General features: G+C 39.7%; 2 protein-coding genes across 3 annotated transcripts in view; both read right to left on the reverse strand.

Moving 5' to 3' along the window:
• Positions 1–14584, reverse strand: part of loxa (lysyl oxidase a) — a 33230-nt gene that overhangs the window by 15509 nt on the left and 3137 nt on the right. Inside the window, exon 3 of the mRNA XM_037116257.1 lies at positions 11497–11541. Within this exon, the coding sequence (XP_036972152.1) occupies positions 11497–11541 (45 nt within the window). The remainder of the gene's footprint in view (positions 1–11496; positions 11542–14584) is intronic.
• Positions 1–14584, reverse strand: part of mpx (myeloid-specific peroxidase) — a 16700-nt gene continuing 2116 nt past the window's right edge. Inside the window, exons 2-18 of one of the 2 annotated variants that reach the window (XM_037116254.1) lie at positions 11497–11541; positions 5323–5436; positions 5082–5147; positions 4851–4938; positions 4524–4699; positions 4156–4288; positions 3581–3707; positions 3278–3484; positions 2825–3188; positions 2507–2667; positions 2146–2404; positions 1895–2065; positions 1571–1808; positions 1059–1270; positions 874–905; positions 553–636; positions 1–144 (exon numbers count right to left, since the gene is read on the reverse strand). In XM_037116254.1, the coding sequence (XP_036972149.1) occupies positions 136–144; positions 553–636; positions 874–905; positions 1059–1270; positions 1571–1808; positions 1895–2065; positions 2146–2404; positions 2507–2667; positions 2825–3188; positions 3278–3484; positions 3581–3707; positions 4156–4288; positions 4524–4699; positions 4851–4938; positions 5082–5145 (2325 nt within the window). In that variant the 5' untranslated portion in view covers positions 5146–5147; positions 5323–5436; positions 11497–11541 and the 3' untranslated portion in view covers positions 1–135. Of the gene's footprint in view, positions 145–552; positions 637–873; positions 906–1058; positions 1271–1570; positions 1809–1894; positions 2066–2145; positions 2405–2506; positions 2668–2824; positions 3189–3277; positions 3485–3580; positions 3708–4155; positions 4289–4523; positions 4700–4850; positions 4939–5081; positions 5148–5322; positions 5559–11496; positions 11542–14584 lie in introns of those variants that run through there. The other variant, XM_037116255.1, reaches the window with a different exon arrangement.

Here is a 14584-nt window from a genome sequence, read left to right on the forward strand (position 1 = left end):
TGACCTGTTGGAAATGAAGGATTTTCACTGAGGATGGGTTTTGCAGGCCCAAGCGGACGGAAAAGGCAGATTGTGACTGTGAAGAGTTGGTGCTAAGTGCGGGCAGTCCAGGTGGACCTCTCGGGCCAGGGGGTCCTACTGGACCTGGAGAGAAACAAAAATATGGATTGCTACAAATGCTGGAAAATTTTTTTAAAAAAAGGTCATCCTGTACAAATTATGTTGTTTTTTAGTTTTGAATCTGTAGTATTAACACACATCTAATTGTTATTTTGTGGGGGATACAATGTGCACCCATGACCTCAGAAATGGTGACAAGCTTATGTAATTCAAAAACAGTATATCAGAAATCAATATCCCAAATCATTCATATGAATATATTCTTGATTCACTATTATCCAGATGAATGACAATGAATGACAATTCACCACAATTAACTGTGGTTTTTATCCAGATCTGCACAGAAATCTTTTAATGTTCCATCCCAAGTTAGCACTATAAATGATATACAAAGACTGAACAAACAGTGCTTATCATATCTGAGTACAGTACCTCGTTGTCCTCGAGTTCCCCTTCGTCCTCGGGGACCTCTGGGTCCTCTGGGTCCTCGGGGTCCAGCAAATTCGCATCCATATCCTGTATGTGAAGAAGATGTCAAAGTTAAACTAATTTATCCTGAAAGTTTTAGGAAGTATTTTGAATGTGTTTGAATTAGTACACCATGAATGGTTTCTTTTAGAGGGAGGACCCCCTTCATAAAAAAGATAAGACCAACAGGTGTTAAATGATTTGAAAATGGATTTTTTTTTTAGAAGGTTTAGCTTCTTTCTGCCATTAAAATGTTACTGCGATTTGTTAGTGTTAAAAACCGACCTCTTGTCCATTGACTGGATAACAGCTTGGCCCTGCAAGATCAAACACCGCATATGAAATACCATTTCCAAACAAGTGATTAGAGAAGAAAATAAACACACCAGGTTAAACTCAGAATGAAAAATCCAAGTCCCCCAACCCCACCCCCTCCCGTGGTCAAAAAGTTAAGTCTAATGGAGTTTCACCTGTGCAGGAGGATGTTTCCCTCCAGGCCGACAGGTTCAGGCGTCTGATGCTGGAGCAACGGACGAGTCGGTTCCTGTTTGAAATGACGCTGAAAGCGTCAGAGGGGACTGACGTGATCCCGGTGTTGTCACAGATGATCCTGGACAGCGTGGCAGAGGACAGAGCGACTCTCTGGCGTGAGGTGAAGACGCCCGGCTTCTGGTACCACAGCCTGTTCATTTCAAAGAAGGAGAAGGGAAGCAGACTGGAGTCAACAGAGACTATTCGAAATGAATCTGTGTTCTTGATTGTGCAGCTGACATGAGGTAAATTAGTATTTCAAATAATGCAGTCAAAATCATCTTATTCCCAAGGTGTAAACTGATGCTAGAAAAATACTACCAAAACCTCTGGCTACTACAAAACAGACTTCATCACTTAAAAAAAAAAAACTCGCCCAAAAAGAAAAAAAAAAACAGATGTCTCCAGAACTCTACGCCTACATTTTAAATACACCCAACTACATACTGACCTGTCACCCTGGCGGATCCTCTGGAACTGTTTTGCAATGAGGCAGGCAAACAGAGGCCCAACACGACCGCCCTGGACGAATGGCTCTGCCACGCCTCCCAGCCAGATGTCGATGTTGTCGGGTGTGCCATAGAGCTGCAGCAGCCTGCGGGCCAGGTCGCTGTTGTTCAGGACCTGACCGAGCTCTGCCTGGTTCCTGGGCTGAGACAGGCCACAGAACTTGCGAAAAGCATTGTAGCCTAGAGAAGCAAACAACATGTGAGCAAAGAGTGGTCGAAGACAATTAATGAATAGATGAAACAATTGAGGGAGAAGTCAGAAGTACCGGGCAGGCCGTGATCACGTCCTCTCTGCATGTTGAGAGAGCCCAGGTCCAAAGCCAGATGCTGCACAAATTGGAACAACCTCTCCCTCAGAGCGTCCACCATCATGTGATCCTGAGTGTTCAGTTTAGCAGGACGTCCGACCAAACCGCGCAGCAGAGGGTCAATGCCACCTGGAGAGGTCAGATACAAATTAGGCTGATAGTTCACGATAGAGCTGATAAGTTGCGACACTTCTCTCTGTTCTGCTCACCCTCGAAGATGATTCTCCAGGGGGAGAAGAAGGCCTTGAACAAGGAGACACTTGGGAACTGAGGGTGCTCCCTGTAATTTGCATCCAGACGGGCCAAGTTTGGCTGGATGGCCAAGTGGGCGAAGCGGTAGGCTGCTGTAGCAAAGACATTGGAGATGCTGGCGTCCACCTTGTCATTGTAGCCAGGGTAACGGCCAAGCAGTCTGCGCATTGCATCGTCACCCACAATGTGTGGCAGATAGTCCCTGAACACAAACACCTGAGAGAGACAGAGAGATTTATTTTGTTTAAAAGACAGTGGACTGCATGACACATGCAACTATAAAATGAAGAAAACTGACCAGCTCTCAGGTGTAGTTACCTGTGTGTAGGCACCCATGATCTTTCGGGCCTCTTGGTAGAGAGTCTCACTGTCCCAGTGTGGGTTAAGTCTCTTCAGTTGACGTGCCAGGCGGTTATGCTCTCGCATAAACAGTGTGTGGAGTGACGTCAGACCGATGTTCTCGTCCACGCGGACATCACCTAACAGACAGAAATCAAAGAGTTGATGTTTTCTTACAGTTAGGAGTTTATAAGTTATAAAAATCTGTTCATGAATTATTTGTGAAATACTTTAAAATTAGCAATAACACTATTAAGAAGATCATTTGTCATTAGTTACACTTGCAAGATGACTAACCTGCAATGAAACAGGGAACCTCTCTGGCGTTGGAGTCATTGGTGACTCTTCTGCGGGTGGCGCACATGTTCATCACCATCGGGTTGAAGGGCAGCAGCTCACGTCCGTTGTCTCTGAACTCTGTATTGACGCGCAACAGGCCATCATCACTTGTGAGGTTTCGAAGAAACTGGGCAAGCTTATTCTCAGAGCCGTACACCTGGCTGAGATCCAGGTAGGCTGTCAGGGCATTGATCTGTTCTCTCCTGTTGGCTTCTCCTCCAAAATTGTAGGCCGAGAATCCTGTTCCGCAAACAGGGGCTGATCTGAAAGCAGGGATGCAGCTGTCTGGGCCGGTTGGCAAGCGGGGGTCGCCAGGAGGAATCTGTTTGTAGGAAAAGAGAGTCCAGAGGTTATGGAGAGAATATCTGAGCGGAAACATCATCTTGTTTGGTTTTGAGCATTGACACTGACCGGGATGGGGATACATGGCTCGATGTTCTCACAGCTTTCATCACAGTTCACCCCGTTGCTGAAGGAGCGGATGCTGGGAGAGAAGGGCGTGAAGGTGAGATCGTGGTCGTTCCACTGCCCGAACAAGGTTACCATGTGAGTGAATTCTCTGTCGTTAACCACATCTTCGTCCCTTGTGCTTAGGATGTTGTTGGACACCTGTCGGACCTGAAAATGGGAAATAATTGAGCAATTGTCTCATTTTAATCAGCATTTATGTAGATTAATTGAAGTGAGTGTCTGAGATTTAAAGGTCCAAGGTACCAGTGGGAGGAAGAAGCTGTTGAATGTCTGGTTTCTGAAGCCTTTCGGTTCAGAGACGCCGTCGTCGTATTCAGCAGGTAGCCAGCGGGCAAAGGGAGTGTTGGCAGCTCCAAGGCGAGGGTTATTTCTAAAAGCACAGAAGAGACGGGCATGTTTGGAAATGCTGCTTGAGAAATCCGAGGGAAATGTTAACATCTTCTGTCGTGTTTAGGTGTATTTCACAAGCATTAGCACAACTCAGTCTCACAGTTTCCCTTAAATTGACACAGATTCTTTTTTTGGAAATAAATCATGCAATTGCTTTCCCTTACACACACATGTCGGATACGTATCCTGAAAAGCAAGAAGTCTAAATGGGGAACCAAATAATGATAATGAGGACACTTTGTAATGTAATAAAGTGCCCCTGTAAATGAAGTTTTTTTTTATTTTTAGAAAAGGCATTAGATAGAAAGGGAATATGAATATATTAAATGTAAAAGTGTATCTTTTTATGTCCAAGATGGTGTTACAGATGTTAAATACAGATCAAAACATAAAAACAGTTTTATTCAAAGCTTAAATGTTTCTCTTACAAGTTGTTGCAGATGCTGGTGATGGTGCGATACTTGTTAACGTTTGGTGTGGTGCGGCACTGTGGGAGTCTGACTCGAGCTGCACATCCACTTATTTCTGAAAGCCTCCTCAGGTCCTCTTCAGAGAGCAAGTCTGAAAAATGTAAAAGACACACGGCACATCTTTGTCACAATGTGTGTGCATGTCTGTTAACTTTATATGTCTAGTTGATAATTACAGCTTTGAGGCAGTCAACTGTCACCAAATTATGCAACAGTAAACCTTAGACCCTCAACCAAAACCAGGAAGAGTTGTCACAAAAAAATCACTGTGTGCTTTGTGTGTGTGTGTGTATCTGTTGTCTTTGTTTAGGTGCTACGTGTCTAACCTGTTGCGTTGAGTGAGCGTTTGTGCACACGATGCACCCTTTCGTTAAGCAGACGGAAGGTCTGTGCCATGTAGTCTGCAGATCTTACAGCTGAGCGTGTGTCAGCCCGAGGCTGCTTCAACAGACGGAGAGCATCGTGAGGTTTCACCACTTCCCTGCGGACTCGTCTCAGACTCCTGGAGCAGTGAAAGACACAGTGGAATGATTAACTCAAACTGTCATCTTTTTTGGAGGTTCTGTAGTTACTATAATGAATGGCTTTCATGAGTACTATGCTCAGAGATATCAGTTTATCATATAATAAGATAACTCAAAAGATGAGCTCACTCTTCTCTGGAGTACTTGTATGCATCATCCACAAGTTTCTTTGCCTCTTCAAAACAGGTTTGAAGGAGAGGACTGCCCAAATATTCTTCTGCAAAGAAACAACACACTCATTTGACTTGTTCATCAAAATGATTTTAAACTTCACCAGTGATGTAACACAGGGGAAATTCAGGTGTAAAAGGGAATTAGAAAAAAAAGAAAGGTGCCCGCAGTGTGAAGACTGCAGCCTACCTGCTGGTTTGGAGTGAGCCGGCACCAAGCAGACACCCAGCACAAGAAGGACAGAGAAAATCATCTCTAAAATAAATAGACAAACATCAGGTTAAAAACCAAATTCATTGTATTGTTGTTATAAATATCAATAGGCATATACTATGTATACACTAAAAAAGGCAATGCAAAAAAAATATTTCCAAGCACTATGTAACAAAAAATAATTAAGCATTTAAGGTGAAAAGGAAAATGCTGTTACCTGTGTCAGTGAAGATAGCTGTGAAGATTTCAGATGCTCTTGGAGAGCTTGAGTTAGCGATGCTGTGTCAAACGTCGCGTCCCTCCTTATATTCAGTCCTCTGAGGCCTCGCCCCTGGGGTTGTCCAGATGAGACTACAGTAAAAGAACAGTTCCTTCTTCCTTCTATCGTCGCTCAAGGAAATCTTTTGTTCTTATCACTTGTTGTTTCTGGCCAACTGATAGTGATAATGTTCTTATTTGCAATACCATAAATTAATGATATGTCGAATAACAAGTGCTACTGGCCACCGTAATGATGATGGAATAAATGTAAGCATTATAGGCACTTGCATGCCGTTCTTTTGGTATTTTATGATCAAACTATTTGTATAAACAATTTCCTCATTCATTATCATAACTTTATCATAATTGTAATGTAGTCATTTTTGAAAAATAGAAATTATTTTGTCCACTTTTTGACATACTTCTTGAAAGCATGATTACTGCATAAAAATATACACAGTGCCCTTTTTCTTCACATTACTGTGTCTGACGTAAGTAAATCCAGTCTTTTCTTGCTGGAAAAAAATGTATTACCCACAAATTTGGTTAGAATGTTTCGGGCATTTTATCCTAATAACTGACTGCAGAGCGATGAAATGATTTGTGTGAGTGTTCTTGTCTTCCTTTTTTTTTTGTTTTTTTTAACTTATTTACCAATGTTGCCATGTTGTGGCTAATGGTCTTCAGTGTTGCCACACGCAAACTGATGAACTTAAGTAAGCCTGTGAAAAAAGGAAGTGATTTACACTGAACAAAAGTACGGTAGCTTGAGGTTACGAGTTCAAATCAGTGTTATATTAACTAAAGGTGTTGGTCACGTTGTAGGTAAATAAGTAATAGGTTGTGTTTGTGAGACATGGTTGTGCAATGAGGAAAAGGAAAGATGGACATACGGTCAACCATAAGTTTACCTTGAGAGGGAATCAGTGTGTTTGGGTGGGGAGCCCTGTGGCTGCTGCACATACAAAGGCCTCTTCATAGTTGTCATGCAAAATTGTCAACCATTTACAAAAACAAGGACACACCTTGCTTTTACTGTTTTCTGGATGTAGTCGAATCTGCTGCTTTATACTGTTGCCTGTTTTTTCTTTTCTTTCTCTTTTCTTTGTGCCTCATTGTTGATGATGATAAGCCACTAAGAAGCAGACTTGTCTATTCTACGCCTATTCTTAGTGGGATTACTCGCCATTAAAGAAACCTGCATATACGTGTTAATTTGGGTGTAAAAGCTTTGTGTGTAGCACTGGATTTAATCATGAGGACTTCTATTTCTGTTGTGAATCGAGAGCATAAACAACAAAAATCTGTTCTCCATCCTTTCAACCCAGAGAAGTGGACAAATTGTTTACAGAATATTATCTAAATCCAAAGACAGAAAGTTATTTTGCTAGCTTCCGGATTTTTGTCTAAATATTTTGACCTGTGAAGTCTTCTGTTGGCAAACATGCAAACTTCAACCTCTTTACATGTCCTGTACCTGGACCCAAATGAGGCAAGACATACACATCTACACTACCCTCTTCCCTAGTTTAAAAGAAAGGGTTTACTAGTATGGCTATTGTATTAGTATCAAGATACAATTATGCACTTGTTTTAAAGGATAAATAATTGAGTTTAAACAGGGTAAAAACATTTTTTGGCAAAGTTCTTAGACATCAGTGACATAGTATGTCACTAATGTATTCATGCAGGAGAAATAATATTTTCAGTCCTTTTCTGTCATCAATTTCAATGGCAGGTCTGCTTGTTAACACAGTGTGGGATTTACCTTTCTGTCAGAAAATCACTGTGTTTGCAACATAAACAGGAAAGTTGCACTACTCCAGTTTCCTCTTTGAAGCAGAGGTTGAAACATTGTTTGTCAACCTCAGGTTTTAGCAAGAAGTCATATTTCTCCTTTGGTTTGGAAGTGAGCTGTCAGTTGTATTTGACAGGAGTTTGCTGGTGGGAAACTGCTTTAACATTGAGGCAATGATCCTGTAAAGTCATAAGAACGAGAACTTTGTACATAATGGCAGACCTAAATTGAAAGGTTTTGCTGGCTTCAACAATGCCTCACAGTTCTGTCTGTGATTTGTGAAATTCCCCAATGTCCAGGAAGCAGAGCTGTTTTGGTCTCTGCATGAGTCATTTACACCATTTCTAATAACAATAGCATAGTTTACAATGTTGTACAATACAGACTTAACCTTTGCTATACACACAATCAGGAAGAGGTGTGCTTGGTACTGGAGACAATAAAGTCAATGCGTCAGACTCGTGACACTAAAAGACGTTTTCAACATGCAGGAAATCTTTTCTTTTCCAATTACTGTTAAGACTTTTACCCATCGGTATTAAACCCTATTTTATGTATGCATATAAAAAAATGCAGTAAAAGTAAGCAAGTGCAGAAACTAGTTCCTCCATGTAGTGAGGGCTTCAATACTGTAGATGCAATTTACACAAAGCAAAACATTCATATCATAGACCTATCTGAGATATATCAGTATATCTAATCTGTGTGATTTAGAAATTATGTCATAAATAAAATGTACTTAATTTACTTATACTTACTTATATTTTCCAAGAATATCAATAACTTAAATTCCCAGTGAAGGTTACTGTTACTGGATTCTTTTCACTCCCCCATAGCAGTACAATCAAAATCCATTATCAGAGCTCGAGGCTTGACAACAAAAAGCTCAGACAACCATGCAGCTTTCTCAACTAATGGATGACTTGTTTGACTTTGTCACGCTACAATGGCAGCTAAATGGATGGAGGTTGGCACGAACAGTATTTTTCAGCTTCACTGTAAGATTATACACATTTGTCCTTGACAGTTGTTCATTGAACGGCTGTTTACCGTAACATTAAGAAATATTTAGGCCTTTTAATCCCATTAAACAAACCAAATGCCATTCCCATTTTATATGACATGAGTGTAAGGTCAGCAACTCAACACCTTGTATTTTTATTACATTTTTTCAAACACAGACAAAATTATTTTCAGAGAGAAGAAGAACAGAAAAAGTCCAATATGAAGACAAATTAATCTACAACACTGACATGGTCTTAATTATGGTCTTAAAAGTTTGGAGGGGGGTATTATTTTAGTATTCATGTGCCGCTGTTATGCTTTTCATTATGAAAAATAAGCCATAATGATTGCCTGGACTTAGGGGAAATCTATTCTAATTCTATATTTTTCATGGCCCTCATCTGACAGTATATTATTCTCAGTAACAGTAGAGTTGCTACAGTAATCTTATGCACATTTATGAAAACTGGAACTGAATTGTGTTTTCCAATGGCTGCAGGTTACCTTTTTACTTCTGGCCCTTTTCAGACCTGTTTCCAATGTCCATTTCATTTCCATTTCCATGAAGTTGGTTTAATATAGGAAATCTAGGTTGATTATATGTCTAGACATATGCAGAGATAGATTAGTTGGATGCAAAAAAATTATTTCTTTCAAGTTCCAGTTTGTTTGCACATTTGTAGTTGTTGTTGTCCTCATCTCAGTCTAAAACCTTACAGACAAAAAGGCCTCCTCAGCATCTCCTTGTTGTAGGTAGAAACCTTTAGCAAGTAACAGCCCATAATTCACCTGTAGCGAGCTCGTAACTTTTAAGATTATGCTGAAAATTCTGAGTCAGGAGGAAGCAGCGATGTGAAGAATACCAGAGGGATTTCACAAGGTTGGCTAATACAAAGAGCAGTAACATGGAAAGTCAGAAGGAAGAAACTGATACAAAAACAAAAAATGCTGTCATGGAATCCCGCCCACCATTTTTCAAAAACAACAATGCCAAGTTGGATCCATCAACAGCACAGACGCAATGCTAAAACATCCTATTGTTAGTGTCTGTCAGCACCTCATGTCTCATTGTACCTCCCCTTCACGTGTGTTGTATGTCCCTTATCTTACTATACCCTAAACAGGACAAAGTAGTAAATCAAAAATCACTCTTGTTTTTCACCTCAAGCTGGTTTATATTACTGTATAGTTTACAAATGCCTACTAGTGACACTCATCTGAGGGCCTGCTGCACAGTTTTCAATTCCTGGAATGACACACTTGTAGTACTATAAACTACTGGCTATAAAGATAAGCCAAGAGAGATGTTTGGGAAGTTGTATAAATCAAGATCAATGGTAAAAAGGCACCAAGCAGGAAAACATGCACTCAATTAATCTAGGGCACTAGGGCACCGGCATTTTCTACTGCATAATAACTGTGATCTTCAACAACTAATAGTTTGAACACGTGAGTTGAACACGTTCTTAGTGGTGTTCAGGAGGACCGAGTAGCATGTCTTTAGTCAATCAAAGGCTTTCACTTTACAAATCAGCATTCAAAAGATATAATTTTTCTCCTTTGGGACAGCATCTAAGTCCTAAGAGGAAGGACTGAGGCATTTGTGTGAAACTGGGTGATAATTAGCATTCCAAGTCGTTTCTGAGAGCGGTGTAAGGCATTCAAGCTTTCACAATTCCCACAATATCTGTCATTAACGGTGTCTTCAAATTAAAGGCTAGTTCCAACATCCAACTGGAGAAAACCTTTTAAAAGGCCGGGTCCGATAGCAGATAGAAACCCAAGAAAAAAAGGAGAAGTTATCAAATTAGACATGTTTAGAAATAACCCTCTATAATGAGGCCATCACAGGTCTACGACACAGACAGATCAGTTTCTGCAGGACAGTCAGATAAAACAGGGTTGTGGAGCTCAGCTCATGACAGATGCAAAACTACATGGCACAAAGTTACAGACCTTGTTGTTCAGGCAAAAAGAATGAAGTGGTTCATGAAATACATAAAAGGAAACTGATATTGAGTCAGCTATAAAACCTAGAGAGCCAAGCTGTCGTGACGGAATTTCTTTGTCATGGTTTGGAATTTATCCAGACACATGTAAGTACCAGAGGCACCAGGCCTGAAAAGGAAGTTGGAAGCCTAAGAATCTATCTGAATGACAGCTTAGGTAAGTGTACACCTAACACAGCCAAGGGATACAATCAAGCACAAAATTTAAAGTCTTCAACTGTCAATGGAAGAAAAAAATGTTCTAGAAGTTGTTCAAGATTTCATTATGAAGTAGATGTTGATTGCACAATGTAATGGATATATAATAATGAAACCATCAATGTTTTGTTGGTTCCTGATAAACCTCGATATCGCTACACAATTCAATCTGCAACTAGGCTTGAAGTCACCTGGAGAAAAGGGAAATGGAACGTTATCTGGTGATCCATTTGTATTGTAGACTAAGTTACTGAATATACTTGAGTTTTGTCCTGTGTTGTTAAGGAGAATGGGAACAATCAAGTTGACTTTGCATCAGCTGTGCTACATAAGAACAAAGTCTAACCAGAGAACTGTGATGAATTAAGTATAGTATAAAACGTAGGTAAAACTGAATGGAGTGCTAAAATAAGACTTGAGGTCATAGGACGAAAGTCTAACTATTTGCTAATACAGTACAGATTCTGCTCAATGGTGCAGCCCAACTCAGGCAGGAGAAATCCTTGGCTAAAATCTGAATTCGCCTCAGTATCTCGTAAGTAGTAACTGTAAAAAGTACGGGGAGAATGAACATGTTGCTGTGTGATGCTAAGACAATGTAGAGGCCAATATTGTACAAAACAGCAAAGTTGGGAATAGAACTAATCCTCTGTATGCGCACATGGGATTTATAAGTTACTACATCAGTTTCAGGTGTGGATTTAGTTTCATTATGTGATTTTTCAGAATGCTGACCTGCTTTCCAGTACAGACCTATATGTGAGTACAACAGTCTACTGAGCATTCCTGAGCATTACTATTTGCTCACTGATAATATTTTTACTGTGTATGTCCAAACACGAGTCAAAACTGAAACACAACTATTTGCATAGTTTTCGTAAAAAAAAAAATTTAAATAAAATAAATAAGGACATTGGCAAACCTCGACACCTGTTCTTTTTTTAGACGAGGCACATTCTTCACATTTAGACAGCATGGGAGGAGTCTGCAAACAACACCCACACTGACATATACTTCCACTAACACACGCACAGTAATGGAAAAGTCCCCTCCACTTGTCTGTGCTGAGCCACTGACTGAAGGCTAAAATGAAATTTCGAAAGTAGTTTTTTTTGCTCACCTGACATCAGAGATCCTCTTTTCTCTGAACTGTGAGGAGTCCCACCTGCACGAGCACAAAAGGAAACACTTTATATAACAACTCAACACACTGATATAGCAAAACACCTTCCACTAACATTGACCTCACCAGTATTTTTGGTCAAAACTACAGTCTGGGTTAAGACTCAGTGGTGGTGAATAAAAAAAATGTAATATAGTAATAATCATAATATTAACTTTCTAAAATCAAGGAATCTCATTGAGATTGAGATATAGCAAGAGAGGCCCAAGTACAGCAGTGAGAAAGAACAAAAATATATATACATACAGTACCATAAATATAACCAGAAAAACAAAAGTACATCCTGTATACCTATAAAGAACTGCACACAAATGGTGCAAATAGGTAGCTATTCCTGGCTTTACTCCAGGAAAAGTTCATAGATGAAAAGCTGTACCGCATCACGTAGGGTTTTAAAAATCTGTAAAGGAGTGCTGAAGAAGATCCTTCTACTGGCCTTTAACATGATTATTCTTTCATGGTAAGGCTGGCATGCCTGAATTTTTTTCCTTTTTTCCTGTGTAACATTTGTTCTGTAGTCTTTGCTCTCTGCATATTTTTTATTCTTTCAAGAGGTCTATTCTTTAAAAAAAAGCAAAAAAACAGTCTTTTTAACTATTAAAAAGAACAATATTTTGTTTGAAAAGGCCAAAGTTCGATCTCTCTGCTGAACTCCCTCAGCTGTTCATATCTGTTGATAAGGGAATGCCCGCAAGCTTTTCCTGCCAGTTCTTTATCACCACCCTGGTGAACATTCTTTCCAAGAAACCAAGAAACAAGTTGAGTCACACTCGTGTGATGACAGAATGCACATGAACAAACATAAAATCTCTTTGTGTGGTAGATACTGTATGTAAGCTCACATTAATCTCTCTTTTACACCCAGCTTTTCTGCAGAACACTGTGGTTCAGATGATGGAAAAGGATTTTAATATCCTGGCCGCCTTTGTCCAAGAAATACATGTACATAAATAACTGACACGTACGGTAAGGAAGTGTAGGATTTATCACTGACCTACCACACCAAAGTCCATAGGCATAGTTATCTTCATGTATTGACCATTGGAGGCTACTTGTAAGCAGAGCTACCTTTTGTAAGTCACGTATCTCATTTTTTTCCCCAACTAATTTATCATTTGGTCTATCAACAGTCAGAAATGAATGAAAAATTCCCCTCATAGTTTCCCTGGGCCCACAGTGACGTGTTTGTCCAACCAATCATCAAAAACACCTATATCTGATGTACAGTATAGAGAAGCAGAAGGACTCCACAGGACTGTATGTGTATTTAATTCTGTTGGCTGTTAATTAAGCACTGTGCCATTTTGGGGAGGACACTTTATCCAGAAAAGAAAGATCTTCATTGACTGTTTTTATTTATGCTTTATAAATGTGTGAGTGAGTATGTCAATGCTGTTACTCAGTTAAGTATTCTTAAAAACCCACATTGAAAGTACTTAAAGCTAAATGGGAACTATCTATGGGTTTTGAGAGGATGTGATTATTTTAACAGCCTCTTTCTACTGAGGTCCACTTCTGCTGTCCTGTTTTGCATTGAGCCTTTATATGTATACAATTGTTGTGCTTTCTGTAGACATTAAAGAATCTGATGAGATCTGGTACACGTGACCTTGGTATGGGATCACTTAAGTCTGCTTTATCCAGCTTATAGAAAATGTACTACACATTGTTGACATCAACAACAAGCCAGACTACTCAGTGTGAATTATTTAGTATGGTTACTTTAGCATGGCTGCTCCAAGGTAGAAACTGACTTTTCAATTGTTATAAATTGATTAAACACACCTGCAGAAGACAAACAGTACATGTGTTGGCATTTGATTAGAGGTCTATGACAAGAAAAACACCAGCTACAGGTCAATCAAGGACATCACAGGGCAGGCAGATGGCATTTTAAATGTCAAAGCCGTTTCTCAGGCTCAACAGGTACGAAGAATGTAGTGGCAAAAAGAGTAACATGAACTCTGCAGATGCTTGAACGAACTGAAAAGGCATCTGGGTTAAAAGGAAATTTGAAAGTGTAAGAATCTATCTAAGCTGTGTGATGGCAGAGCTCACGAGGTATTGATTTCATACACTGTCAAAGACATATAAGCAATACACTGAAAATTTAAACCTTTCATCTTCTGGGGACAATTAATGCTTTGTTTCAGAGCATCTTTGAAATCATTGTAATAGCAAAGATTTCTGTTACTCAGGAAAATAGAAACTCTATGTGTCGCTTCCTTGCATTTATCTCAGTGTTCCTGGTTAGGCTTGAGGGACAGGACGGTAGGCACATACTGCTCTCTGCTACAGTGTCTTTTTTAAAGCTACCACTGAGAGTCGCCAGAGTAAAATGTCCATGTCCAAGAAGATGCATGTCTTGAGATGCACTAAATAGTAAACACTGCTTTTTGAAAAAAGCATTGATACTCAAAGTCAAATATTTACATACCTTCAGATTGTAGGGGACAGCAATAACCTACAACGTGAAGTTAACAGTTATAAAAGTATTAAAATCAAATTTAGTTTACATGGTGGATCAGATAGCCGTACATGTTTTATCTAATGATTTCCTGACAGAGTGCAATTTCTGGGAGGCTGAGAGGGTCGCTTCACAGCAGAAGGATCACATGTCTCCATTTTCTAAAACCAAAATTGAAATTAGAAATCAGCCTATGGTGTTGTGAAACAGTTATCATTTTCAGTGTGGGCACATCGGACTGTACCTATACTGTGGTGAGTTAGAATTTAAACAGTATCAGGAGACGGAATGTGCAGCTGTTTTTACTACCACAGAGCCATGAAAACAACGTATCTTTCACCATAACACCAACTCTCACTGTCCTGAAGTAACGGACAAAACTACAAAATATATGTCAGTATTCACAGCTGGAATGAATCAAACTACTGGATAAGATGACATGACAGCCACTGTATATTTCAAATATAATCACAGTACATTAAAAAAGTGCATACCTAGTAAACACATCGTTTTCTTCAAAATGTCAAGTGATCACATGTTGGTGTGAGGAACTGAATA

The sequence above is a fragment of the Acanthopagrus latus genome, chromosome 12, assembly GCF_904848185.1.
Source record: "Acanthopagrus latus isolate v.2019 chromosome 12, fAcaLat1.1, whole genome shotgun sequence".
Taxonomy (NCBI): domain Eukaryota; kingdom Metazoa; phylum Chordata; class Actinopteri; order Spariformes; family Sparidae; genus Acanthopagrus; species Acanthopagrus latus.